The sequence below is a fragment of the Drosophila gunungcola genome (assembly GCF_025200985.1).
Source record: "Drosophila gunungcola strain Sukarami chromosome 3L unlocalized genomic scaffold, Dgunungcola_SK_2 000005F, whole genome shotgun sequence".
Taxonomy (NCBI): Eukaryota; Metazoa; Arthropoda; class Insecta; order Diptera; family Drosophilidae; genus Drosophila; species Drosophila gunungcola.
Window position 1 is genome coordinate 4,835,151 of NW_026453180.1, and position 26,585 is coordinate 4,861,735.

At 40.2% G+C, this 26,585-nt stretch overlaps 5 protein-coding genes and 1 long non-coding RNA gene across 10 annotated transcripts in view; 3 read left to right on the plus strand and 3 right to left on the minus strand.

The window, feature by feature from the left end:
* The first annotated feature begins 369 nt into the window (after positions 1–369).
* LOC128259037 (protein snail homolog Sna) lies at positions 370–8,517 on the plus strand. The gene is made up of 4 exons (XM_052991153.1): positions 370–632; positions 5,339–5,754; positions 6,124–6,604; positions 6,962–8,517. Exons 2-4 carry the CDS (start codon positions 5,363–5,365, stop codon positions 7,391–7,393), a joined length of 1,305 nt encoding a protein of 434 aa, XP_052847113.1. The 5' UTR covers positions 370–632; positions 5,339–5,362; the 3' UTR covers positions 7,394–8,517.
* A 211-nt stretch (positions 8,518–8,728) lies between these two features.
* LOC128259041 (probable protein phosphatase 2C T23F11.1) lies at positions 8,729–10,218 on the minus strand. The gene is made up of 2 exons (XM_052991157.1): positions 10,008–10,218; positions 8,729–9,956 (listed from the first exon to the last, which is right to left on the minus strand). Exon 2 carries the CDS (start codon positions 9,948–9,950, stop codon positions 8,886–8,888), a length of 1,065 nt encoding a protein of 354 aa, XP_052847117.1. The 5' UTR covers positions 9,951–9,956; positions 10,008–10,218; the 3' UTR covers positions 8,729–8,885.
* Positions 10,219–10,583: 365 nt separating this feature from the next.
* On the plus strand, positions 10,584–12,005 carry LOC128259045 (BLOC-1-related complex subunit 6). 2 transcript variants are annotated; one of them, XM_052991161.1, is made up of 3 exons: positions 10,584–11,053; positions 11,115–11,613; positions 11,674–12,005. In XM_052991161.1, the coding sequence occupies exons 1-3, from the start codon at positions 10,663–10,665 to the stop codon at positions 11,717–11,719; spliced, it is 936 nt and encodes a 311-aa protein (XP_052847121.1). In that variant the 5' UTR covers positions 10,584–10,662; the 3' UTR covers positions 11,720–12,005. The 2 variants fall into 2 exon arrangements, with proteins under 2 accessions (XP_052847121.1, XP_052847122.1); XM_052991162.1 differs by having other exon boundaries at positions 11,677–12,005.
* A 47-nt stretch (positions 12,006–12,052) lies between these two features.
* On the minus strand, positions 12,053–13,296 carry LOC128259051 (peptidyl-prolyl cis-trans isomerase-like 1). Of its 2 annotated transcripts, none has more exons than XM_052991182.1 (2): positions 13,112–13,296; positions 12,053–12,582 (listed from the first exon to the last, which is right to left on the minus strand). In XM_052991182.1, exon 2 carries the CDS (start codon positions 12,579–12,581, stop codon positions 12,135–12,137), a length of 447 nt encoding a protein of 148 aa, XP_052847142.1. In that variant the 5' UTR covers position 12,582; positions 13,112–13,296; the 3' UTR covers positions 12,053–12,134. The 2 variants fall into 2 exon arrangements, with proteins under 2 accessions (XP_052847142.1, XP_052847141.1); XM_052991181.1 differs by having other exon boundaries at positions 12,945–13,290.
* Positions 13,297–13,552: 256 nt separating this feature from the next.
* Positions 13,553–26,585, plus strand: part of LOC128259023 (homeodomain-interacting protein kinase 2) — a 42,679-nt gene continuing 29,646 nt past the window's right edge. The window contains exons 1-2 of one of the 2 annotated variants that reach the window (XM_052991105.1): positions 13,553–13,755; positions 18,742–19,281. In XM_052991105.1, the coding sequence (XP_052847065.1) occupies positions 19,023–19,281 (259 nt within the window). In that variant the 5' untranslated portion in view covers positions 13,553–13,755; positions 18,742–19,022. Of the gene's footprint in view, positions 13,756–17,074; positions 17,216–18,741; positions 19,282–26,585 lie in introns of those variants that run through there. The other variant, XM_052991106.1, reaches the window with a different exon arrangement.
* LOC128259061 (uncharacterized) lies at positions 23,190–25,211 on the minus strand. 2 transcript variants are annotated; one of them, XR_008268010.1, is made up of 4 exons: positions 24,172–25,211; positions 23,936–24,102; positions 23,503–23,864; positions 23,190–23,402 (listed from the first exon to the last, which is right to left on the minus strand). It is a non-coding gene; the product is annotated as an uncharacterized LOC128259061 (long non-coding RNA). The 2 variants fall into 2 exon arrangements; XR_008268009.1 differs by having other exon boundaries at positions 23,503–24,102.

Here is a 26,585-nt window from a genome sequence, read left to right on the forward strand (position 1 = left end):
GAAATGGATGTAAATCAAAGCGAAAAATATTTAAGTTGAGCACAAAATATTTGTATGTACTACGTTTTCTTAACCAGTGTAGGGTAATATACCGCATTGATATAAATAAAATTGTTAAATCGCATTTAGTACTTAGGAGTAATACGCAGATGGTTTAGCAAAACCCATGTTGGCATAATTCTAGTTATTTTTCATATTTTACAAAGGCAACACATCAATTTTTTCTCAGTGTAAAATACGGCAGCAGAGAGGTGTACGCCGCCGGAGGCAGAAGAATCGAATCGGCGGAATCGGCAGCGGCGGCCGCGGCGGCCGCAAGATGTAAAAACTGTAAGTGGTCTGGCGAAGAACGCTCAGTTCTTCCTGGGATCTCGCTGCGTGCGCTCGCCTTTACGGATGCGAAATCCGTCCGTGCGACTAATTAATCGGTTTTTTGACAATTAACGAGGATCATTATCATTATCGATCCCCCGAAAATCAGCAAAGCCCCCATTGCCATATGCGAACTCTTGGCGGGTGGTGAACTTCGTGAAAGCCATTCTGTGTGTGTGATATATTATTGATTTCTCATCGGCAACTGAATCATCCGTCTATATACGAGATAGCACCCAAAACTATCCAAGCTGCGTGGGGTGAGTTGGCGAAAAAAAGTGAATGAAAGGTGAAGGAAAGTGAAAGGTGGGGGGGTAATTTTTCCGTTTTCCATTTTCCATTTTCCCACCTTTCCGATTACACAATAGAACACACACCTTTGAGCATGCATAGCTACATATTTGCCCAGGAACCGAAACAAGATCGAAAATCTGCTTTGGCTTTGGCAAATTGGGCCAAAAGATTCGCGTGACTGCAAATGAGCGGCGTTTTCCGATCCCCAATTGCTCAGACCCCCTGCACTTGTTAAATTAATATTATTATTTCTTTTGATATTTTGACATTTACGTGAGCAATGTTTGCATTGGCAATGAGCTTTTGAGAACGGGAAATAGTGGCCGGGAATATGTATAGTATCTGTATCTTTCCGTGTGACCATCTATATATATATGAACATATGGATATAGCCATTGTCTGGCGGTGGTAAATGCGTAGATCCTCACGCCAATTTGTGGGCATAAAATAACAGACATATATGCAAGATCAATCTGGGGGGCTAATTATCTGCCGTGATTTACAGGTGAGACCTGCTCCTTTGTGTCCTTTTCCCGTCCAAATGTTTAAACAAATGTCCGTAAACAAAAACCGTCGGGAACTGCAGTTGAGGCAACGATTGATGAGGGCCTGCGTTCTGGGGTAAACAAAAACGGATTCCCAAATCCAAACATTTCAATCGAAGCGCAGTGGGGGCTGTACACTGATAAAAAAATGGAGTAGTACAAATTAATACCTGCCTATTAAATTCAATACATTATATTCAATATCAAAACTTAATATAAAATCATAGCACTATAAACAATGCACACTAATTAGTATGATTTAATAATTCAATATTTTAATACATGTGGAAAATATTCGATTTAAAATGGTTCTTATAAACAAGGCTTTAACTTTTATTTATTTTCGAAATACTAAAATCATTTTCGAATATAGTCAAGTTTAAAAAGTTTTAATATTTTCATATTTAAAACAAATAAAAACCCCTAGGGATAAAAATCAAATTGAAAAATATTTTAATTGAGTAGAAAATATATAAGACTTACTACGTTTTTTTGCCAGTGTATATGTATGTGAGGTTCATGTGGTGGATGGCATTGACTCTGGACCGGGAAAAGTGGGAAAACTGGGAATAACCAGAGGTTGAGGCTGGCGCTTCAGAATATTGTTGTTTATTGTGCATTCGCGTTGCGTTTTCAAGTTTGAACTAAAATGTAAACTATGCAAGGGATCAATGGTACTATATTTATAGATGCCCGGGGGCGAAAGACAGACGCATGTTAAGGCCACCGAAGCCACCTCTGTTGGCCATCAGCATTTCGCTTGGCCTTTCGCTTTCTGTGTACATTAACAGGACTTTGAACTCTTTCCCCGGTCCGGTCCAGAAATACGGATTTTATACGGCCGGAGATGCGCAGAATTCAAAATGGCATGCGAAGTTGAGTTAAATATGTTACCCGGTCCGTGGTCCATTGTTCGGTGCCCATGGAATGCCCAAGATTCGGCTGGGGTCACTAAGATGAATCATACGGTTGGTGGGAGTCTAAGCAGCTTAATACACTGAGAAAAAAAACGAAGTTTTGTGAATTTAAATAATACCAAATGGGAACACGTTGTTTTCCAATACGAATTAAAAAATTTAATGCATTTATAATACTTTCCAGCCTCAAAGTTACACTCAACAAGAAATAAGATCCCTATGATCCCTTTTAATATTAAAGTATTAGTATAATTAGTACAGAAATATGTAATATAAAAGAAAAAACTAAAATAAAATCTTTCTGCATTTATAAAATTTGTGTAGTTATATTAATAATATAATATTATAGTTATATGGTAAAATGATGTTTCATATGTCACGTGAAATTAAATGTTAAAGTTATTTAAGATTTTATATAAAACTATAGCTCTATCCAATGTGTTTTTGCTTCTCCAGCGATTTGTTCGCTCCGTAGGAAGTTCTAAGAAGGGACACCAATGTTTTTAATTAGACTTCGAATCCGAAGCATGTATCGGCGATCCCTAGCCACCTTCTTCCTGTCCTGTCATCTGCGATTACCGATCTGCAATCGCACGGGGCCGAGGAATAATTAATTAACGACCTGTCACAGAAACATGCGACATTTCGTATGCCCCAAGCGATTCTGACATCGGAAATATGGCACAGACATTTCTTTTTGGGGGGAGGTACAAGAACATATGAGGGGGGAATGGACATGAGGCATATGTGGGGGATATAGAAATGGCAGGATGGAGGAGGTCCGCTGATCACTTGTCAGCTGTTTGCTTTTTCCCCGGCGAATTCTCAGACGTATATTATTGTTCTTCAGAGACTTTTTGAGCATTTCGTGTTCGATGGAAATCGGGTATTGAAATGACGTGATTAGGTGGAAAATGGCATTCATTTGAGTGCTATATTTAAATGTATACGGCAACCACCTGGGAACAGGGCCTCAGGTGGTGTTGGGGCATATATATACATATGTACAGATAAATAAATGGGCCGCAAATTGCCAAGACACAAGCTATGGATGTCTGGCGGCTTTTTGCTCACACCCACTCAAAAGGGGGGAATACAACTATAATTCCTTCATGGAAAACCACTTTCGAACACCTTTCGGCCACCTTGGCAGCAGCGAAAATTCCGCTTAATTGCCGCAAAAACATTTTGATGTACTGCTGCCCGAGAAAAAGACGAGAATTGGCAGCTAAGAAGACGCAACAGGTTGCCGATTTCGCTGGCGGGGGCGAATGGCAGATGTGTTTTGGCTAGGGTATTTGGGGAGGGAATTCTTACCCACATTTTCCCCCCAAAGCCAAATAAAAAAAAACTCGCTGCTGGCCTCAGGCGAAATACAGAGAATCTTAGGGAAACAAACAAAACCGAAAGCAAGAGCAAAACCAAAACCAAAACAGCCGCCGCATTATTGCACATGACCTCCTCAAGAGGGGAGAAACCGCACCGATCTACCCATCTTAATCCCCCTTCAAAGGGGATGTCCCCCCAGATTCTTCAATGAGTTCGATTATTTAGAATTTTTTTTTTGGGGCAGCAAAATAAAGGAGAAAACTTTCCCATGATAAACACACGCGATCAAGTGCGATGGATATATAAAAATTGATGCCTCTGCGCTCAGAAAAATAATTACGGATTCATAACTTTAAATTACAAAGAATATTGCAATAATTGGTTTTGTATAAAAAAAATACTGAAAAATAATTAAGTACAACATACTTTTATTTGCTACGTTTTTCTTATCAGTTTATTCGGAATAAATCAAGTTGCTTTCAAAAATTCATAATATATTTAGATAATATATTGTATTCCTGTCGTGAAGTTAAAATAAAACCCCGAAACCAATGAAGATTTCGGTTTTATATTCGGAAAAAATTCAACTTGAGCCTAAATCAGAAAAAAATGATTAACTATTAAAAATAAAATTTTTAGGTAAGTGCCTTGAGTACATCCCTTAACAAATGACAAATATCAAGAACTTTTTTCCTCTCTGTGTGCTTTAAGTACAGTAAACTATATTAGTTAAGGAATACTCCTATATAGTAGCACCGAATCCCACCTGATTTTCGGCTGAGCCAATTACGTGCGATATTAATCAATGCCATGACAACATGAACAAATTAAGCGCATTCATTTCGACATAAATTTATTTGACCACGCAAAAGAGAAGCACCACGAACCACAAAACAGCCAACAAGTGCCAGAATCAGAATCAGAATCAGAATCAAAATGCAAAATGCAGCAAGTAGTAGCTGTGACGTTAATCATACGCCCCGTGGGCTCTGCTCAACCCTCAACCCCGTGCGATAATTCCTATTCTCGATTCGGCAATGATGATGATGCAGACGACTTTGGCTCACATCTCACATCTCGGACTCCGAGTGTGGCCTCTCGACTCTGTCCTTAATTATAAATTGATGCATTTGCAAATAAACAAACAAGAATTATGGCGTAAGCACAAGTGGAGGGAAAGATCTATGATAGGTGGGATGATAGATGGCGGCGATTGCACTGGGGATGTGCGTTGCGTTCCGAAGGGGATTCTTAGCTTCTCATGCCGAAAAATTCGATTATTGGTGTATTTTCGTGCACTTTCAAAGACATAATGAGCCACTAATTTGAAAAAATTGTGTTGAAAGCCAATAAATAATGAGGATACTAGTCTTTCACACCATTTAATTGGCTTATGGAGTCTATGCTGAACCAAGTTTTTGGGCACATTTGTTCATGCACTTAGGATGACGAATTAAAACTGAATATAATTAATAATAAATAAAATACGGAATGATAAGGGTCTAAACAATAATCAATTTGTTTTTAACGAGAGTTAATCGTCACTTAAACATTTTTTATGACCCTTAAAATGGGAAAATTAGAACAAATATATTAAAAATCATTCATTATTTTAAAGCTGCTATTCAAAACTATATCAACTAAGGTGCAAAAGAAATGATTAAAAATGTATATATCTTGCAAATGCTTAGCAGGGGCTAACTGCTACCTAAATACTTTGAATTTCCCATATATCTTGAGGTTTATATTAAACTTTGACGATGTTGTGGTCTATTTTAGCTAGGTAATGACGCACCAAATGCGCATTTAGCAGGTTGCCATAATAACATTTCGCGTCTAGTCATGCTGTTTTCATCACAGAAATTCCCCAATGCCTTGCAGACATTTCACCATCTCTTCATCGCGATGACGAAGGACCAGCAGGCGACGCCCATTCCCGAGGAGCTGTACAATCTCACCCAGCTGGCGGAGGTCACATTGGCGGCGGGTCCCCTGATCACCGAGGACGAGGCGAAGCCAATGCCTGTTGTATACGCAACCTCGGACGACGACACCAACTACTACAGTCACAAGGTGTTCGATCGCAGAAAGCGACGCTGCACCATCTCCGACTCGAATTCCTGCACCAGCAGCAGTTCCAGCTTCACATCCAGCCTGCTATCCAGGGAGCACCATCATCCGGAGCAGGACGAGTTACTCAACTCCGCCTCGCTGCTGGACGACGAGCACATCTGTCCCGAGTGCGGCAAGAAGTATTCCACATCCTCCAATCTGGCTCGCCATAGACAAACCCACAGGTGGGTAAACTCTTAATGCACACAAAAAAATACATATATGTTAAATTAATAATAAACTATGTTTAAGAATTTGTTTACCTCAACAATTGAATATGCTTTCTTCTCAAATTTGTGCTTTTATAATTTTGAATAAACTAAAATGTATTATAACAATTTAAATGGTAGAAAAACTATACATTTTTGTATATGACTTTTGTTGTTACAACTCTTTGAAAAATTTGAGGGGTAGTAGTTAGCATTTTAATCTGTTGGTCGTGAGTGCAAACGCTTTTGCAGCAAATAAACTTATATTTCCATGCCATTTTAACATATGCTTTTATTTGTTTGAAGAAGGTTAGAAAATAAATTTTATTTTCATCTCCCCACCAGGTCAATCATGGACAAGAAGGCGCGCCATTGTCCCTACTGCGAGAAGGTGTACGTTTCGATGCCGGCCTATTCGATGCATGTGCGCACCCACAACCAGGGATGCGAGTGCCAGTTCTGCGGCAAGTGCTTCTCGAGGCCATGGCTCCTCCAGGGCCACATACGCACCCACACCGGCGAGAAGCCCTTCAAGTGCAGCGTCTGCGAGAAGGCCTTCGCCGACAAGAGCAACCTGCGCGCCCACATCCAGACGCACTCGAACACCAAGCCACACACTTGTGCCCGATGCGGCAAAGCTTTTGCCTTAAAGTCCTACCTGTACAAGCACGAGGAGTCCTCCTGCATGAAGAATCGTGGAGGGGTCTCGGGATCGGGAGCGATGTCGTCTACGGGTTCGGGTTCCACCGCCAGCAACCGACCTCCCACATCGCCCAAGCGACAGCAAATGGAGGTGGGCTTGAATCCCGGATCTCCTACCCCAGTGGTAAGTATTTTTATCTACCTAATACTTACAAATAATACGTCCTTAATTCTTAAAGAACCTTAGAACGCGAATTCTTCAGCATAAGGGAACTCAAAGCATAATAATGAGCCCTTAATAAAATAACACTTAAAGCGTGATTACCTAAGCACTAAACTAACACTTATCTTAGATCTTTAATCCTTTGTTCTAAAAAATCTTAAAACGCGAATTCTTTAGAAGCTAAACCTAATTTTTAAACCTAGTTCTTTAGCTCACAAAAACTCAAACCCCAAAATATCCTTCCTTTGATTTCTTAATTTCTAAGATCGGGTATTCTGCTCACTAAGGTTAATCGATCCCTTTCCACTTTTGTTTCAGTGTGCCGCGCCCGATTCGGCCAAATCCACACTGGCTAACAAGCTGCTGCAGAAGGAGAAGGAGCGGCGACAGGCGGCCTTGGCCTACCAGGGTTATCCAGGTGGCCCAGAGGTGACCGCCTACAATCACTCTGCTTCCGCTTTGGAGGAATACGAAAAGTTCAAGCGGATCAATGTGATCCAGCCCACGGTGCTGCCACATGGGATACCCAGTCTCTACCAGGAGCTGCATCCCAATCCCCACCTGCCCATGGCCTTGCCCTTGGCCCTTACCTACTCCCACTTTCCGGGCCAGACCACGCCCACTCAGGGAACACTCAGCAATGCCAGCACGCAGGAACAGCCCGTGGACTTTTCGCCCAAGAACAACTTCACACACTCGGCCAAGACGAGTCCTTTCGAGCTGACTGGGAACTATGCCATGGTGGCATAGGACAAGGATACCCCGAAATGGGACCCGGACATCAAGAAAAAGACAGCGGAGAGAACAAGAGCACTACCCAAAGCAAATCGAGTACCCACTTAAACCAAATCCAACTAAAGCACCCACTTTCTTACTGTAGTCAACGAATATGTGATAAAAATGCAAAAGAGCTTAAGTACCATTAGAGAGTAGACGATTCCAGACGTAAAGCTTATCGAAGGGAAGTAACTCCAAGGAGGATGGCGAGGTTATACACCGTAGATATTTAGAGAGACAAGGTTGGATCGATCGGTCGATCCCCGATCGGTCCCCATTTGATCTTCACTTAGTTGTAATAAGAGACTTCTTAGAGACTTGCCAAGAACAGCGACAAAAAACCAAATGTAACCAGTATTTTTTTATAGCACATACGAACGAGAGATATAGCATCCCAAATCCAAATCGATCGAAGAACACCGCAGCAAAGCTACAAACTTTACAAACACATACTCATCTAGCATTATGATTTTACAATCAACTAGGAAAGATATCCAAAGATATTTCACACACTTACTAACCCCATTAATCACTTCGCATTAAGGCATTGATCGACTTCCTGCTTCCGGCACGGAAGTCGGACCAAAACGAGAGAAATTCTAGTCTTTATCTTTAAATTCAGCGCGCACATCTGACGAATAGAGGTGATATGGGGGTTCCCCGATCCCCCAATCTCCTCCATGCTGTGTGCGTGGCGTTATTTTAAGCACTTTACGGCCGCATGTGGTGCAATAATTGACATAACCGTAACACTAATTAGCCTCTACCACATCTGTACATTTTATTTCAACGTTTCGGAGAGATCGCTTATTATTTTGTAGCCTTCTTAACATTTAGTTTTCGAGAGACACCCACTGCATTTCGCATACTCAGCCCAACTCGAATCGATTCGATTAACTCCGATTCGACCTACAGCTAATCGCACCAAAGATATATCTATTTAGATGCATATTACCTTTATATACTCTTACTTACCATATACACCAAAAGTTATACTTATATATATATATATATACACGTATACGTAGCTCTAAACTGTATTATAGATTTGCACATTAATTCGAATTAAAAGAGAGATCCACTGATCCCCACAAAAATAAAAACGGAAATGTTTTTTCTTTGGAAAATGAGATGTTATTTGTACTTTTTAAAATTTTAAATCCTTACACCAAAACCTTATCTCAACTAATGAAATGTTAAGGATTGCGTTTGGAAATATTTAAGCAACTTATTTTTTCTGCGAATTGATACCAACAAATCGGGGTCAAAAAAACATAGTTTTCATTAAACCATTTATGAAAAGTTTGCTGCCAGCAGTTTATAAACAATTTATTAAGTTTTAGCGGAGGAAAAAGATTTGAGAAACTATAAATTTGGAGAGCCCGGTAATAATGTGCCAAATGTGAGAGTATAAACGTGAAAACGCAAACGTGAAACAGGTAAAAACAGAAAGCAATGGGTTTAGTTAGGAGTTGGAGTTCTTCCTTGGCAAATCGCGTAGACCCAAGCCCATGCCCAATCGCGAGGCCGAAGTGCCCGCAGATCCCTGAGGACATGGAGAGACCACCTTGAGGACGCCTGGCTGCTCCTTGATGTCGCCCACAGATTCCACGGGGGTTTTCCGTTTGCCACCGCAACGCACCACCAGATCCTCGTAGCTCTTGTTGTGGAGAAGGCAGACCAGAATTACGGTCATATTGTCGCCACCCACACCACTGGCATGGCCATCCGGCGACAGGCAGTGGTTCATCAGGTCCTCGCAAATGCTCTGCGGCTCCTGGCCCTCGCAAATGCGCCGGCGGACAAAGTGACAGACCTCGGAGCTGGTCATCACATCCCAGATGCCATCGCAGGCGAGGAGGACGAACTCCCAGTCCTCGGTGATGTCCCGGATCTCCACATCCGGATTGGCCGTGACGATCTGTTCCTCGGGGCTCTTCAGCAAGTTCTTTTTGTAGACAAAGTCACCGAGGGCTCGCGACAGAGCCAGATTGCCGTTGACCCGATTGAACTCCACCCAACCGCCGCCTGCCAAGATGCGCTTGGTCTCCGCCTCGTCATTGGGCTTGTGGTCCATGGACAGAGCCTGGACCATTCCGGAAACGCAGGCTATGGCCCGCGAATCGCCCGCATTGGCGCAGTACAGGCGCCGCTCCCTTATGAGCACCACCACTGCCGTAGAGCCCGCACTCTGCTCCCCAACCGATCCATTGTGCAGCATCTCGCGGTCAAAGTCTAGAAAGGCCCTCTTCAGGGCCACCTCCACGCCATTGTCCCTGTACTCCGGCCTCTTCGTCACGAACTTGTGCAGATGTTTGCCCGCAAACTTGGCCACCGCCGCTCCACCATGTCCATCGTACACGGCAAAGAAGGCCGCCTGCGGATCCTCCGGCAGTGCCAGGATATGGGTGTGGGCATCCTCCATCTCCACGCGCCATCCCTGCATGCAGCTGGAGCCCACGCGGTACGCGGCGTTTGCGCAGCAGGCCGAATCCTTGGTGGTCACCGGTTCCGACAACGTCTGGCCCATGATGAACTTAAGGAACGAGTAAGCCATCGAGTTCGTCGGCGTGCGCCAGATACTCACTCTGGTATCTCTCAATCGCTGACCGCAACACTCGACCTCAGTTGCGTTGCAGTTGTGTTGAGCTTTTTTTTGGGTCAACCTATTCGGTTAGCGGAGTTTCGGGTTAGCGGAGTAAATAACTCTAGTCTGTCTGGGTTCGCCCAAACAGTATTTTGGAATTTAGCCGACTGGCTACACAGTGTTTACTGCGCTTCGAGAAAATTATTGATGGATTGCGATACGACCCCGAGATCTGATAAAAACAGTGGCGGCTACCGTTAAGGTTTTAAAAAAAAATACTTTACTATTCTCTTTTTGTACATTTTACTTTTTTGTTTAAGGCGAAAATATTTTATTGCTTCCAAATGAATATGACGCAAAAAAATTATGTTTTCTATATCTTATATATATTTTTTTAAATGAAATAAATTCATAATTATTTAAGTCTTGAAGGAGCGCTAAATTCAAAAATGTATCGGTGTGCCCATTTGCATTGCGCCTTAAATCCTTTTGTTATCGATATCGACATCTGGTATATTTTTTGGACACAGTAAATCAGGGTGACCATTTAAAGAGTATTTTATACATTGGTTTGTTTTTGTTTACCCCATACTGTTGGTGCTCCGAAATTTCTTGAATTTTCTTTTGGATTTCAAGGCCCCGGGAATTGTTTCAAATGTCACACCGCCACCAGGACATTCCCATCCGTCCGCGCTATGGGTACGTGGACGACGAGAGCGGCCAAGCAGAGGGCAGTGGAAGGTCCGGAGCCACGCCCACCTCGTACACGGAGATCCCATTTCTGGCCCAGTATCCTGGCGAGGTGCCGGACCACATCCTGCAGGATCTCACGCCCACGGCGGCGGGTAATCCCAGAATGATGCCGGGAAACTCGGTCAAACAGGGACCAAACGGCGAGAGCTATGTGAACCTGGACTCTGGCGAGGATGACGACGGTGCCGAGGAGGATGATCCCGAGGAGGAGGACCAGAGCAACTCGAACAGCAACTCCAGGGACAGTCACTCGGGGGACCTGCAAAGGCACAGACTGAAGGCGGACAGCAGCAGTAGGATCGGATGCCTCAAAGTAGCCCCGAAATTCTAGACAAGACTACCCTCCTTTTGCAGATCTGCCCTATGAACTGGAGGGAGCCAGTGACTCGGATGGCATGCGTCACTTTGTGGCCCACGATTTGGAGGCCAAATTGCGCGAGGGAGTGGCCGCCTCCACGGACTACTCCTCGGAGCACACCACGCCCTCCGCGTCCATGGGTCCAGGAGCACCAGTGGGACTGGGAACGGGCTTGGGCTCATCCGGAAACGGCCTGCTGACCCGGAGGTTCTTGCAATCCCGCAACGTGCCCGAAGTGGATGGCAGCGTACTGAGCGACATTGAACTGGAGGCCCAGTATCTGGCCACCTCGGTGGACAATCTGCTGGAGAATCTGGGCAACCTGCTGCACTCGATCTCCTCCATAACCGCCGACAACGTGGAGGTCCATCGGAATGCCGTCAACAAGCTCACGGACACGCTGGATGCCAACATCAAGTGCCAGTACCAACTGCTGGCCAAAGCGGAGGAGATCACCAAGTCGATGAAGCCCACGGAGCAGCTGGGCCAGCGCATGTCAGTCTATGTGTAATCTTTGCCAGACTTTCGAAATCTTATGTTCGTTACATTCCACAGCAGGGAGATCAAGCGGCTGGTGGACATGTTGGACAGCACCATGTAGACGAGAGGTTCCTCTGCCATCCTGTGATCTTGTGTTTCTAGTCATTCCGTAAATACATTTAAACATTTAAACAAGAAAATGAGGACTCCTACAATTTTAACAACAAAGGAAGGTAGCTTTGGCAAGCCGAAGTTTAAATACCCCTGAAGCTATTACAAACAGGAAATATTATATACAACGATTTAAACACCCTCTGGTTATTTATAAAAAGATTTTCACTTGTCAAATGTACTTTTCAGTGGGCTTTCTCATTCAAAAGATTTTAAGTAAAGTAGTTTAAAATCAAGATCATCCTCACAGCTTTTGAAATTCGTGTAATTACAATACTAAGAGTTTCTTAACATTTGTAAATATTGTTTATATATTTAAACATACACTGTTCGCTTAGTATAATCGTACCTCTTGACATGCATTCCTATAGCTTGTCCACCTTGGCCTTAATTATCCTTAGGGGATCCACAGGACGATCGTTCTTGTCGGTCTCCACCATTCCAATCCGCTTGACCACTTCCATGCCGGTGTAGACCCTTCCGAAGATCGTGTGCTTGCCATCCAGCCATTGCGTGGGCGCCAGGGTGATGAAGAACTGGGATCCATTGGTGTCTGGTCCTGAATTGGCCATCGAGAGGATGCCCGCGCCCGTGTGCTTCAGATCGCCGTGCAGCTCGTCCCCGAATTCCGATCCGTAGATGGAGGTGCCGCCGCGTCCCGTTCCCGTGGGATCGCCGCCCTGGATCATGAAGTCCCTGATTATGCGGTGGAACACCACGTTGTTGTAGTAGCCCCTCCTCGAGAGCTCGGCGAAATTGCGGCACGTGTTGGGGGCATGTTTCCAGTACAGCTCCACGGTGATTTCACCCATGCTGTTGGAAAGAATATTTTAAAATATGTAAGTAAATAATTAATATGTAAATGTTTTCTAGTTTTAGCTAAATTTAACTAGCAATCAAGATCAAAACGGAAGGTTCTACACATTATTATATCAATTATAACATATAAGTTTACTGTATCGGGCGTGCCCTGTAACAAAAATATTTTTGAAGTACTATAGAAAAGGGAAGATACATATTTTGACATTTTTTCCTAGTAGTATTTTATTTTTTTAATTTTTATATTAATGTACTGATTATGACAATACTGAAGTAATACGTCTACTGCATCGAGCGTGCACTGTACTTTAAATGTTGCCGATTTCATATCAACAATATTGTTTCGCATAGCCCACCTAGTTTCCAGAGTCACGAAATGCGGCTGCCAGGCCTTGTCGGGAATGCCCACGGAGTTGCCAGGATCGGTTAAGGACAGCATTTTCAGTAATAGTTTGCCAAATTCACGAATTTACGGGTCAATTAAGGAGTTGTTTACAAGTTGCGAGTGTGTGACCGATTTTACCTGGTAACCCCAAAATAGCTAAGTCTTCCACCTCTACAGCTGACTTTTCGTGGTACTAATCGTCGATTACTTCAAATTCAACTCCGATAATTTTTTGGTTTTAATATAATTTGTCTTAAAAAAAAAGGTTTATGTTGTTCTCTAAAATGCTACAAATAAATTTTTGTTTGGCGTAAGAGTATTATACTTTTTATAGCTACACTTCGGCTTGCTAAGTTTTTTCTTCTTTTCTAATTATTAAAAATTTGATTTCAGCGGAGACATAGTGAGCAATAACTGGAGCGATACTTTTTGGAGTGACCATTTATCTTAAAATGACCAATATTTAGCGAATACATCATCCAAAAAATTTTCGATTACTTACTGTTATTAATATTTTGAACAACATCGATACATCGATATCAGCATCGATGTTGGCATCGTCGTTTCTCCCATCTCTACCTCAAAATTCGATGAGACGAAAAAAAACGCGGACGCAGCACAACGCAAAATCCGTCGGGCTCGCGAGAAAAAATACAACAAATCCTGTGTTTGCCTGTGCGTGAGTGAAAAAACGCGAAAAGAAAGAAAGGGAACCATGGCGAGTGTTTTTTTATAATCAAATTTCCACAACACTTTCCACATAATCGTAAATGAATCAAAAAGTAAGCGAAATATGAAAACCAATTTCCCCGAGTATTCAAGCCTGTGAGTGTGTGTGTGAGAGAGAGCGTGTTTTTTTGTTTGCTGTGCTGTGTTGTGTTTGCTGAGAGAGAAGAAGAAGCAGAGCGAAAATTAATTGAAAACGATGAACTCAAAATAGCGCACAGAAGAGAGAGCGATTGAGGCAAAAAAGAGCGAAACAATATTCAATTGCATTTTTAACATGTTTTCGTTTCGCCATGGAATTGTTGCTGTACTTGCTTTTGTTAGCAACAATTTATTAACAGGGTGCTCTGTGTATAATTTTATTATTTCTCAGCTGGGGGCGGTTTCCATATGGGAAGAGTCGATTTTTCCACTGTTTTCGTTACATGCGGGTGCGGGACTTGTTCTCTATTTTCCCCTCTCCCTTTCCCGGGCTCAATTAAGGAAATTCCCTAGCTAAAGAGTCCCTGGGATATTCGTTAAGTTTAGAATTAAAATTATATCAAAACACATCTATTATTAGGAAAAAATAACTATTGAAATTTTTTTTAAAGATAGTGATATTTTTACTTCTCTGAAATATTTAAATACATTAAGTAAACAAAAAATAATAATTAATTATTTATTTTTTAAAAATCATGTTATTAAGCTAAAAGTCTTTAACATAAAATTCAGGGAAAAACATATTTTGGTGAATAAAATTAAATGAATTGGTTTAAGAGTCTGTTAAAATAAACTTTAATATCTTATAAAAAAAAAAAAAATGGACTGTTAAGGATATTTGCTCAATTTGACTTTTTGAGCAAGACGAATTTTGTTTAATTCACATAATTTACAAATACTTTTGTCCATATCTAAAGTTTGCTACAAGTTAAGCTATCACAATTTATATTAAATTCAACAATTCAAAAACCGTTATACATTTTCATGTGAGCACTTAATATATTAAACAAGGATACTATCTGCCTGTATTCAGTCGGAATGTTCTGCAATAAAATAAGTCGATCTAAGGTTTGGGAATTCTCCCACATTTGGGACTTTTTTCCCTTGGGTAATTTTTATTGTTTGGGATTTATTGCCAACTCTTTTACTTTGGCATTAATCAAAACAAAAGAAGAACAACAACTGGCGAGCGGAAATGGAAATCACTCCTTGTTTTCGTTGTTCCTCTTCTTTTTCGCTCTTTTATCCCTCTCATTTATCCTCCTGTGACGCTGCGTCATCATAATCATCAAACTGAACGGCGTTTGTCGATTCATCAAAGAAACCGCCGCCGGCTGCTCTCTCTCCTTTCCTCTTCCTCTCGCAGCAGCATGCGAGAGCGTGCTCATTCATGCACAGGATACCGAAAGAGAGAGACAGAGAGAGTCCCCACTCTCTTTCCTTTTCCTCATGGGTTTTATTTTTATGTAAATCATTTAAAGGGAAATTGTTGCACAACTTTAACGAGGCGTCAGTAGGGTGTGGGTGGTGGGTGTTGGGTCACCCGCTTGTGGGTTTTCCCGGCTTAGCCCAGCCCCCACTATCCCCTCGCCCACTTCGGCAGCTGTCAATTAGAGCTTACAAGGAAAAAAGAAAAACTCGAAGCTTCCATATGTTAGGTGTCCCTCCCACGATTCTCCACCTCCAACAGCTGTTGGAAAGTTTACCAAATGAGATTACGTGCGGGGAAAGTGGAGAACCGGGGGGTTTGTAGCTTTATTGGCCTGTAATTGATGCCCAGGCTGCCAACCGACCATATTGCTGAATGAATTGTGGCGTTGTCGCTGCAGGAGGAATGAGGAAAGAGCGAGGTCAGCCTAGAACACTGCTGACGTCGCCACCAAAACCCGTTTAGGCTGCAACTAATCGAGTCTTCTGTGGGGGAACCCCCGGGGACACAGACTCGTAAAACTCGCATCCTGCAGAGCCAAACAAAACCCAGAAATCCATTTGGAATATTTTAGACCATTATTTAAATACCAATTATACAAAAAGGAACCTCTGGTTTATTTTCACACGAATGACGGCAATTTAATCAGAAACTTGTCAGCATTTCCTTGATTATGGCGCGTGGTTTTCAACGAATTCTTCACTTTTCACCCTTTCAATATTTTCCAACCAAAGTTTGATCAAATTATTCACCATATGAAACCATATGTTTCCTTTTGATCCTTTACGGGGAAAACAAAGTTTTCCACCAGGCACCTTGTAACCCTTTCTCCCGTTAAACTATAACGGTTTCTTGGCTAAGCTAAAAATATGTTTCACCCACACAACCATCTCCACATTTTGTTCTATATGTGTGTAATTAAGTCTGCCCAAGACGCAAGTTTTGCTACTGCGTCTCATTTTACTCGGCGGCCGCCCAATGAAACCACTTTGCCCTATTCGCACATCAGATGCAACCCCTTTTCTCGACCCACCGCAAAAAAAAAACTATTTCACAAGGTGCCCCTTTACCGGTTCTTGGCCTCCCTTTGGTGCTCTCCTTCCCTTTCTTTTGGTTTTTGCTGCCGACGCAAATCCTTACGTGTCAAATGGAGCCCCTCACACTTTTGGGTGGCGCCCGAGGTGGGACATCCACGTAAGCAATCAAGCTATAAATGAGCTTACCGACCAAGCTATACCCCTCATATCCGAAGACATATTTGGCTTTGCCTACAATATAAAATCAGGGACTTCTTCCTAAACAAACGTGGTTTTAAAAAAGTGGTATTTATTATAACTTACTGACTCCTAATATAATGGGTTATGTTAAATAATATTAGAACGTGGGAAGTAAGTCATAACAATTTAATAATTAAAGGGGTGAGAAAAGACCGTGATAAGATATTGTTAAATTTTGAAGCTGAGGTCTAAAGTATTACCACAAGTTATTGACGTCCAAATGTAATATGAAAAAAGAATAAAAATTTGTATTATTGGGGTCTACATTTTACCATATATCCTCATAGGAATTAATGGGTTGATATTTATTTATTTACTTTAGCGGTATATAAAGGGCAGTGCTAGCATTATATTAAATATTATTGCCAATTTTTAGAGCTTAAGCCCAAATGAAACGGATATTACACGGTAGCAAATGAAGGAAAAACCAAAACAACAACCACAGCGAAAGAAAGCAGAAATAATTTCGCGATTTGTCCCCCGGGCAGAGCTTAAAAAAAAGTCGCAGATTGAGCGGGGAGAAAAGGAGGCGGGGGAGAAAGGGGCGGCAGGAAGCGAGAGAAAGAGACGGGGGCTTGCGCAGGCGCCTGGAGAATCCGAGAAAGAGCGAGAGGTTCGCCGCTCTCTTTTTTCGGGCTCAGTGGCAACAAAGTTTTGGTGCCTCCAGTCCCAAAGAGCCTCAATTCTTCGATTCAGAGTCCCCACAAACGGCTTCGCGAGCGGACGTTGTAGCCATAGAAGAGATACAGCTACAAAGCTGTTGAGGAAGTACCAAGATATATATGTGCACAGGCATATGTATGTGTGTGGAAGCTGCTGCGAAAAAAGGTGCAAAACAAATTAAAATGCATAAATAAACACACCAGACTCGCTGGCAGGTGTTTGTGAACGTGTATTGGTGTGTGTGTGTGTGTGCTGGTGCGGTGAAATATTACGAAAGAAAACCTTTTATGTTTTGCAATTTTCCTGCAAACAAATCAACAAACATAAATATTAATTTTGGTTACACCCAAAATGAGATGATGATGATGGACAATACCAACAACAGCAACAACAAGAAGCTGGGGAACTTGTTTTTATGCCCGGTTTCGTATTTCGCCCTCTTCTTCTTCTTCTTCTTCGTTGTTGACGTCTGCGCCGGGCGTCGCTGCCGCCGTCGACGTTGCTAACTTAATAGTCATAGTCATATTAGTTAGTTAGTTAGTCAGTGTTAATAGGGTATTATAATTCAAGATAGTCAAAATCTTAAAGATTTGTCGCCTTTACTTGCGCCGAACGAACTTATTTATTATGGCTAGTTGTTGAACTTTCACTGTCTTATTGGATTCACAGTGTGAATAGCGAAATGTTTAACTTTTACTGTTCTCTGTGGTTTGCAGATATAGTTTTCTATAAAAGATTTTTTACTTTCTTATTGGTATAGTTTCAATTGAAGATATAAATAAATATTTACTGTGTATCTTCAGGATAAATTTACTCTGCATTTTTTATTCGCAGCAGCTGCAAAACAAAAATCCATTCAATAACACTTCCTGTCCCTTTTCCACTCACTGGCCAATCCATTAATAACTTTGGAACCGGCTTTTTGTTTGCTTTAATTCGTTGTTGTTGTTAATGGTAATTTTTATATTTTCGTTCTTTTTTATGTTTATTTTTTTGGGTTTGGTACCGAAAGTTGCCAATTAGGTTTAATTTCGAGGGCTTCGTAGAATTTTTAGCAAAGTGCGTAGAAAAGGGTTTGCCTGTGTGTATCCGTGTGGCCAGAAGTGTGCGAGTGTAAATGTTGTTTGTGTACCAGGGCCAAGTGCGTAATCTCCGAAATGCTTTTATTGTTGTTTGTTTTTTTTCGCTCTTTTGTGGCTCTCATTTTTCGGCACCAACATTTGTTTGCCTTTTTTTATAGTTTCCTCTTTTTCACACCGATTTTTGCGTAGTTTAAATGCTGAATCAAGTGGAGAAATCATAACAACTACAGTGAACTCTGGAAAAAGAAAATGCGTGTTTTTTAAATAAATAAATTACTACAATAATTATTTAATTATTATTTGATATATGTACATATGTATGTATTAATATCGGGACAAAACTCTATCAAAAATTATTAGTTCAGTTTATTCGAAATTATTTAAAACTGTCCTTCCCTGTTTATATTAATAGTACAATTTGTTTGTGTTTCTTGGGCAGCATATTTGAATGGAATTTTACAAAAACTAATTAAAATAAAAATATATAAATGTGGGGCAGGTGTGCGAGTGTTTGTATGTTATTTTTGTACGTGATTTATGGCGAATTTTATTCGAATGTTATTTATTTCCATACTAATCGCTAACCTTACTCTTACTCTTCACTTGCAGATTCTCTTTTAATTTGGAATAATTGTATTTGTCTTGAAACAATATATTACTGTAAATATATCTTCTTCGTATAAAATTTTACTCACAAAAAAGTCTTAAAATATTGAAATTAAAATTAAAATTTCAAAGAGGTCACTTGAAAAATCAGTAGTGATTTTTCCACGTTTTGTACAAACATAGTTTGTAAGGAGGCAGTAAAAACTTGAAGAAGGAGCCCAAATGCCATCCAACTGAGTAAGAGGGAGAAAGCCGAATACGACAGACTGGGATAGCATGCGCCAATGAAAACGTCTCACCATCCAAAAACGTCCGATTTCGTTGACTACGCCGTTGCCGGGGGCGGGGGATCCGGATTCTATCCGGGATTTGGAGCGGGACTATCAGCCAAGGCAACTTCCTTCTACGGCGATCTAACGGTGACGGCAACTGTGGACGGGACGCGTCACCAGCAGGAGCAACAGCAGCAACATCAGCAACACCAGCGGCAACCTGCACCATCGACTTTGTCGGCAGCAAACAGCAAGCGAAAACGTCAGACAGGTGAGTTTTGTACAGATTTAGTAAATAAGTATTAAGTTATTCCAATAGCATATTATAAAAAACCGGTACTCAATTATGATAGATTTTCATTTTTTTAATTGTATGATTGGAGGAGGAGCAATACGAGTAGAGCTTCAGATATATAAGGGATCGAGCAAGAGAAAAGTAACAACAGATTTCATGTTTTTAAATATATGGCAATCCTAGGAGGATCTTGGAAAGAATGGCTACTTACTTTTCAAAGGTTTTCAATATTCGAAAGATAAAGAGTTTTAAAAGGTGTACGTTAATATACACAAACTACCAAAACACAAAAGTTTAAAGAGCTTTTTTGCGAATAAGTGGAAAAGAACTCGGTACTGATTAATTTCTGATTTCCGTGTCCCAAGCACAAAGTTGATTAGAATATTCATGATGACCTTCCTGCTTTATATAGAGAAACGTTTAAATTAGCTTGAATAACAGCAACAAGCAATCAAATTAGATCAATTAATTTAGTTTCTGTTCATTGGGGTTTTTTGTGAATTTCTTATTGCTCGAAAACTTTAGTTGAGTTATTAATTTTGTTAAATGTTTTCTTTTAGTGAAATGGAAAATAAGGAAGGAATGAATGAAAGATCTATCGGCTATTGCCAATCGATTTAAAAACAAGAAGGAAAGCAAACTTCGGCAAGCCGAAGTTCATATACCCTTGCAGCTATTGCATTAATTAAATACTTTTGAAAACATTTAAATTATGATTTACTTGAGTATGTGCTAAAAAAAAACATTGAAACTATGATTATTTGCAGCTCAATTATTAGATAGTTATTTTATATATTTTTATTATTTCTATGGGAGCTATATGCTATAGACGTCCGATTTTGATAAAATTTATACCATAATTCTGAAATAATTAAACATTGCTATATGTCGAAGAACTAAACAAAAAATTAAAAAACAGAAAAGTTATAATTTTTTTCATTTATTTTTCCGATTGTTCCTATGGGAGCTATATGCTATAGTCGTCCGATTTTGATGAAATTGAAACCGTAATTCTGAAATATTAAACCATTACTATATCTCGAAGAACTAAACAAAAAATTAAAAAACAGCAAAGTTATAATTTTTTTTCATTTATTTTTCCGATTGTTCCTATGGGAGCTATATGCTATAGTCGTCCGATTTTGATGAAATTTAAACCGTAAATCGGAAATATTTTACCATTACTATATGTCGAAGAACTAAACAAAAAATTAAAAAACAGCAAAGTTATAATTTTTTTTCATTTATTTTTCCGATTGTTCCTATGGGAGCTATATGCTATAGTCGTCCGATCCGGCTCGTTCCGACTTATATACTACCTGCAATAGAAAGACAACTTTGGGAAAGTTTCATGCAGATAGCTTTAAAACTGAGAGACTAGTTTGCATATAAACGGACGGACAGACGGACAGACGGACAGACGGACAGACGGACATGGCTAGATCGACTCTCCTAGTGATGCTGATCAAGAATATATATACTTTATAGGGTCGGAAACGTCTCCTTCACTGCGTTGCAAACTTCTGACTGAAATTATAATACCCTCTGCAAGGGTATAATGACTTATCGACTCTTTCTGGCTTTGCTTAGCTTTATGTATTTTCTGGACTTATAAGGATGAATCCTGTGTTATTTGTTTGCAGTTTCAATTTCATCCGCTTGATTGCACCCAACCGTTGTGATAGCACTCATCGATTATAGTGACAATCGCTTGATTTGCTTGAGTTATCGTTATCACACACGCGCTCTGGGCAAATAAACCGTTGTTATTAATACTAGGCGCAATATTTATTATTATTGGTTGCCGTGCCATATTTCTGCTTCTTCTGGGGACTCTTATCGCCTAGTTCCCCCCATCTTCTTCCTTTTTTTCATTGTTGATTATCACAATAGACGCCATGGCAACTTTAATTTGGGCGAGAGCGAGTGGAAGCCGCATTTCACATGGTTTGTCGCCGTTTCTCTTTCTGTTGTTTTGTATGTTTGTGGACATTCCCATACTTTGTTCTGTATCGTTTTTTATATACTCTTTCACGCTATCTCCGATTACGTTTGCAGGCTCGAACACGTCTGACTTGGCGTTTGAAGAAATCCCCTCCCGAAATCCCTCTAAAATTTGTGTTAATATTTCCATTGGCCCCGACTTTTTTGCTGCCTTACTTTACCCGCATTTTCTCTGGGCCTTTGTGACCAGTATGAGTTATTGTTTGATATCTCACAAGGTCTCTCCGTATTTCCCCAGCTCATTGAAAATTCCAGCGGACGCAATTACCACCCCAATTGTCTCCCAATCTAAGTTTTCGCGTTTGAGCTACTCCGCCGCCTCTTTATTTGACTGTATTTTCTGTATTTCTTTCGGTTTATTTATTTTTCGCTTACTGCGACTTATAAAAATATTTCTCTTGCTGTTTGCGCCTTTCATTCGCCGCTCGTTGTCGTCATCAGACTCTGGCTGGAATATTTTGTATTATTTTCTTTTTCGGTAATTTTGCCCCCTTATTTTTTGCTCTTTCCTTCCTTTTGAATTGTTTATTTGGTTTTGTTTGGCATGTCACTAATCGAGATAAAAATTTCATATATATTTTTCACATTTTATTTTAAATGGTTTTTGATAAGGTTCTTCTATTTTTGGTTTGTTTGTCCGAAAACTGCTCGAAGATATTTCAGATATACATATGTAGTACATATATAAATCTGTAAATAAAGCCAAATTGTTGGGTTTGTTGATATCAACACGTTGATTTTCTGAATTGCGCTGGATTTTCCGGCTGTCATTGGCTTGCTATTTATTTCCACAATCTTATCGACTCGTTGTTTTTGGCTGGAAAAGTTTGAAATTAATTTCAGACAGAGATAGTGGAGAACATCCGTGCTATTGGATTAATGGAGGCTAAGAGAGCTTAGTGATAATTATTTTATTTAACTAACTTTAAACAGTAGATAAAAGGTAAAGTAATTAAAATCAATATGATTTCATTTTGAAACTAGGTATAGAAATTTTTTAATGTGGGCATATTGTGGATAACTTGCTTATAAAGTAGGTGAAAATCTCCGTGATATCGAGTTCAGCTTTCTTCTCCCAGCCTGCATATCTCACCTCGTGTCTTTTCATTCTGCCCTAATTAACTTCTCGCTCAGCATTCTCGACTTCCTCTGCGGTTTGGTCTGTCTTTCCGTCGATCAGAGCAGCATCAAAAAGTTTCCGCTTACTTAGTTGCCATTTCATTGTTGTCGTACGTACACGGTGTACTTTCGCCCATAAATCTCTGCCGGTTGCTAATAATTTGAGCTGACTGTGAGCCCTAACCCCGCAGAAGATTTCCTCAGCCTCTTTTTCTCCTGGGGATCACGTTGAGTGGGTGAAAGGAGCTTAGGCAGCTGTGCACCCAGCCAAGTCCCCAACCGGCTCTCTCCCCTTTCTCCGTCTGCCTGTGTAGGCGTTCTTTTTATTCGCAATTTCACCCGGCTCACACAGATACACACACCAACACTTGCCCATAACCGGTGCGCCTCGCTGCTCTCCTTTGCTCTCCTGCCTTTGAAAGTTAGGGGTATATGTGTTTTCTCCACAAGGATGTTACAAATCTACTTCATTATTATTTTTGTATTCTACAAGGTGAAGATAAGTAAACAAATATATTCTTAAAATTACTCGAGATTGTTTTGACAAAAAAAGCTAATTGAATCACACGGAATTAATTTAAGAAATTCGTCGTTTCTCTCCTTGGGTGAACTTTGATTGTTAAATTATAGTAGACAGTTTTATATATACAGATACATAACATTCTCTGTAAATAAATTAAAAGTGAGTTGATTAAAAAACAATCTGGATGTTAAAAAAAAATGTGTGTCACTGAGAGTAATTTTGTGAGCATTACCTTTAGCGATTTCTTCAACTCCCAGTTAACTTTTCTCACTTAGAAGGGTATTAAAAACAGTTGGGTATTTACTCTTCGTTTAGCTACTGTTCTTATTTGTTCTGCTTCTTCTTTTGGGCATCTTTAATAACAAGAATCTTTCACTTTGTCTCCTTTTCTCTGCTGTTGCTGCGCTGCCTGCAGCCTGATACCGCTATTCTATACACTACAGATGGCAGCCTAAGTGCGATAGAGATAGAAAATGATATTTAGGTTCATTCGGGGTAATAACAAAAGAACAATATATGGAAAACCAGAAGCACCCAGCTCCTAAAGTTACCTGGATTTTGATTGGAGAATCCAACCTCCGAACAGGTTCCTCAGTCTGGGTTCCCAAACAAACAGGTTCCACATGTCGAACGTGTCCAAAATGAATTCCCAAAGGGAAATTGGTACACGCGTGCATCTCTCATTAAAACTCAGACGGCTCCCTATTCTCCGCCCTCCTTTCTTTTGGGCCGCCTTTCTTCTGCCCCTTCCCCTCCCACTCCTTGCTACTTTAGCTACTTGGTTATGTGATACGTTAATGGCGTCTGTGTGTGTGCGTGCTCTTCGGTGTTCCCTTTTGCGACACAGAAAATAAAGCCAAAAGCAGCAAAGGTTTCTTCAAAGACATTCTACCAAGCCCACGCACAAGAAGCCCTGAGGGCGACAGAGAAGGGTAGAGGGTAGAGCGAGATGGGGCTATGGCGGAACGAGAGGGCAAAGCTCACCATGTCAATCAATCCCTTTCTGACACGTTCTACGTTGTTTCTGCCGTCAAGCGAAGTTCAATTTAGTTGAAAATGCATTTTTCATGTTTTTCTCAGCTTCTTGCTTTTTACTTTTCAATTCCATTGGGGATCCAAAAAATTTCGTTTTATTGGATTCTCTTGGTGCACTTGAAATTTTTTTTAAAAATTTTAGATCTCCACAATTGTATTCAAATATTTAATGTTTCTTATTTTACCTTACGTGTATAACATTTATTCTACAGCAGGGATGCTCACCCCTTCATCTGTAAGGCAAGCCAACAACAATTACATTGATTTTTTTCCTCGCTAATCGAAATGAAAGAGGTTCAGGCATTTTTCTCGAATTTAAATTCATTTATGTTGGTAAACTAACTTATATATAACAAAGTATATTTTAATATTCTATAAAACCCACAAAATTGATCATCTTATCAGTGGAGGTATACAATTTTTTTTGTGCGATTTCCGCAAAATCGAGGTTCAAACCCTTGGTATTTAACACACAATTTACTTCGGGTTTCTATGATCCTTTCCTAGCAATGACTTTAATTTGTTTTAAAAACAATTTGAAACAACTTTTAAAATTAAAATAAATCTTAATCATTTCCAATGATTTCGGCTGTTGGGTGATTTAGTTTTTGTTTTTGGCCCGAACGAAAATATATTTGGCTGTCCGTTTGACATGTAAAGGCGAGAAGCAAACACAAAGAGACGAACGAGAAATGTAAATGAAAATTCCATGCAAGACATCACGTAGGCTCAAAGTGCACAGACAACGAAATGTCGAAAACAGAGAAACGGGTAAACAAAATTCAGATTCGGATTTGGGTTTGGTTTTGGTTTCGGAATGGTTAAATGAGCCAACGACACACCGACCCTCTGCAACTTCATGAATATAGTCATGGCTCTGGAGTGAATATTTCATGGATTTAAGGGATCTTGGCCTGGCGATCGAAAGAGCGACGGTCTCAAAATCGAAATCAAAGTCAGAAATGAAATTGTTTTGTTATAACTCAAAACTGGAGAAGGTCAAACTGGTGTTGGGTGAGGGCACTTAAAGGGTCCGCCACTCATGAAAACTCGTGAAAATGACAGCTGTCCGTGATGACTGTATCTGCCAGATACACAGATACTCAGCTCAAGTCGGCTATAGCAAACATTTCCATTAACCAAAACGCAAGGCAGCAGTAAAAAGAGGGGGCAGATAGATAAAGTAGATAAAAGCGGACGGGCAAAAAAATTATCTTCATGTTGTGTATTTATTTTGCTTAGGTTTTTCCTCAATTATTTTTGACATGCCACCAAATTTGACTTCTGGTGTTGTTATACGTTGTACCACAATATTTGCTGATGTATGATGGATAGGGTCAGAAGCTACGAGGCCAGAAAGACAAGTTTTTTGGGGTATATAAAAACATGCCTAAAATCTATTTTGAATTTTAAAAATTCCGCTGCCATTTCCTTACAATTAGCACAAAACAATTCCCTACACGATTCTATCATTAGTAGCTCAATTAAATAATGAATTCAAAAGTGTGTTATTTTTGCAATTGTAATTTGCCGTATTTTAATATGATTTTTATTCTCTTTTTCCATTACAGGTAAGCCACAATAAAAAAAATGCGATTAGATGATCCCCACGAAGCGCTTTAAGTGAGATTCAATTTAATGTATTCGAATATGATAATTCCCGGGGAGATCTTAACTTTTTTTGTTTACTGTTGCTGAGGCTGTTTTCGTTCACGGTTAGATGGCTTTCAGCTGCCGCCCCTTTCTCCTTATGGATGTACACACATTGATTTCAACTTTGTTTCGGTTGTTTATCGTCGATTTTTGAGTCTCGTTGCTCTGAAAGATCATCGCAGAGCAGCAGCAACTTTGAGAAATCGGACCAGTTTCAGCCTGAGAACTTGTTTCGCGTGTCTGTAGACGTTCATTGCGCATACAGTTGGCAGTCTTAATTGAGTTTGCAGTCCCCGAAAAACAAGTGAGAATGGAGGGAATATGGTAGTCGACCCAAAGATACCCGGTAGCCAGAAAAAAGAGCTTTTTAAAGAGCCTCAATAGTTCAAAATAATTTATAAATTTGAAGAGCTTCTGATTATGAAAATAAATAAAAGTCAGTGATTCTTAACAAAAGCTATTGAGTAGTAAGTACCCCTTGAGTATCTTTAATTCAAGGGTACAATTAACATCAACTTCAAAAAGCTATCTCCTATGTGTCTTTTCTCGTTTTACTCTTTAGTTTGCAGCTTTGAGGAACCACGACAAATGGAGGTCAACTTAAAAATTTATTAAAAAAATACCTAAACAATAAAAAAAAACAACAAACACGTTAAGAAGCAAAAAGAAAATTTGTTGCTTTAATAGCTAAACTCTTTCAGCTTCCCACTTTACAGCGCTGGTCAAAAAAATATTGTATGGGAGTTTTGTTCAAAAATATGACTGTTTTCAAATTAAATTTTAAATTAGCTTCTTTTTTTAGTGATTTGACAACAATTAGTACTTGGACTATTGTTTGGCCCAGCTGTTATCGTTATAGTTTTATTTTTATCTTTAATGGTTACATTCTTTTAATTTAAATAACATTTTCGAGCAATGCCAAAGAATTTGCGACAATATTTGAGTG

Coding starts and splice junctions, on each gene's coding strand:
- LOC128259037 (XM_052991153.1), top strand. CDS start 5,363: ATGACGAAGGACCAGCAGGCGACGCCCATTCCCGAGGAGCTGTACAAT. Junction 5,755..6,123: donor CGCCATAGACAAACCCACAG/GTGGGTAAACTC, acceptor TCTCCCCACCAG/GTCAATCATGGACAAGAAGG. Junction 6,605..6,961: donor CCGGATCTCCTACCCCAGTG/GTAAGTATTTTT, acceptor CTTTTGTTTCAG/TGTGCCGCGCCCGATTCGGC.
- LOC128259041 (XM_052991157.1), bottom strand. CDS start 9,950: ATGGGCCAGACGTTGTCGGAACCGGTGACCACCAAGGATTCGGCCTGC.
- LOC128259045 (XM_052991161.1), top strand. CDS start 10,663: ATGTCACACCGCCACCAGGACATTCCCATCCGTCCGCGCTATGGGTAC. Junction 11,054..11,114: donor ACTGAAGGCGGACAGCAGCA/GTAGGATCGGAT, acceptor CTCCTTTTGCAG/ATCTGCCCTATGAACTGGAG. Junction 11,614..11,673: donor GAGCAGCTGGGCCAGCGCAT/GTCAGTCTATGT, acceptor TACATTCCACAG/CAGGGAGATCAAGCGGCTGG.
- LOC128259051 (XM_052991181.1), bottom strand. CDS start 13,027: ATGCTGTCCTTAACCGATCCTGGCAACTCCGTGGGCATTCCCGACAAG. Junction 12,583..12,944: donor TTCGTGACTCTGGAAACTAG/GTGGGCTATGCG, acceptor TCTTTCCAACAG/CATGGGTGAAATCACCGTGG.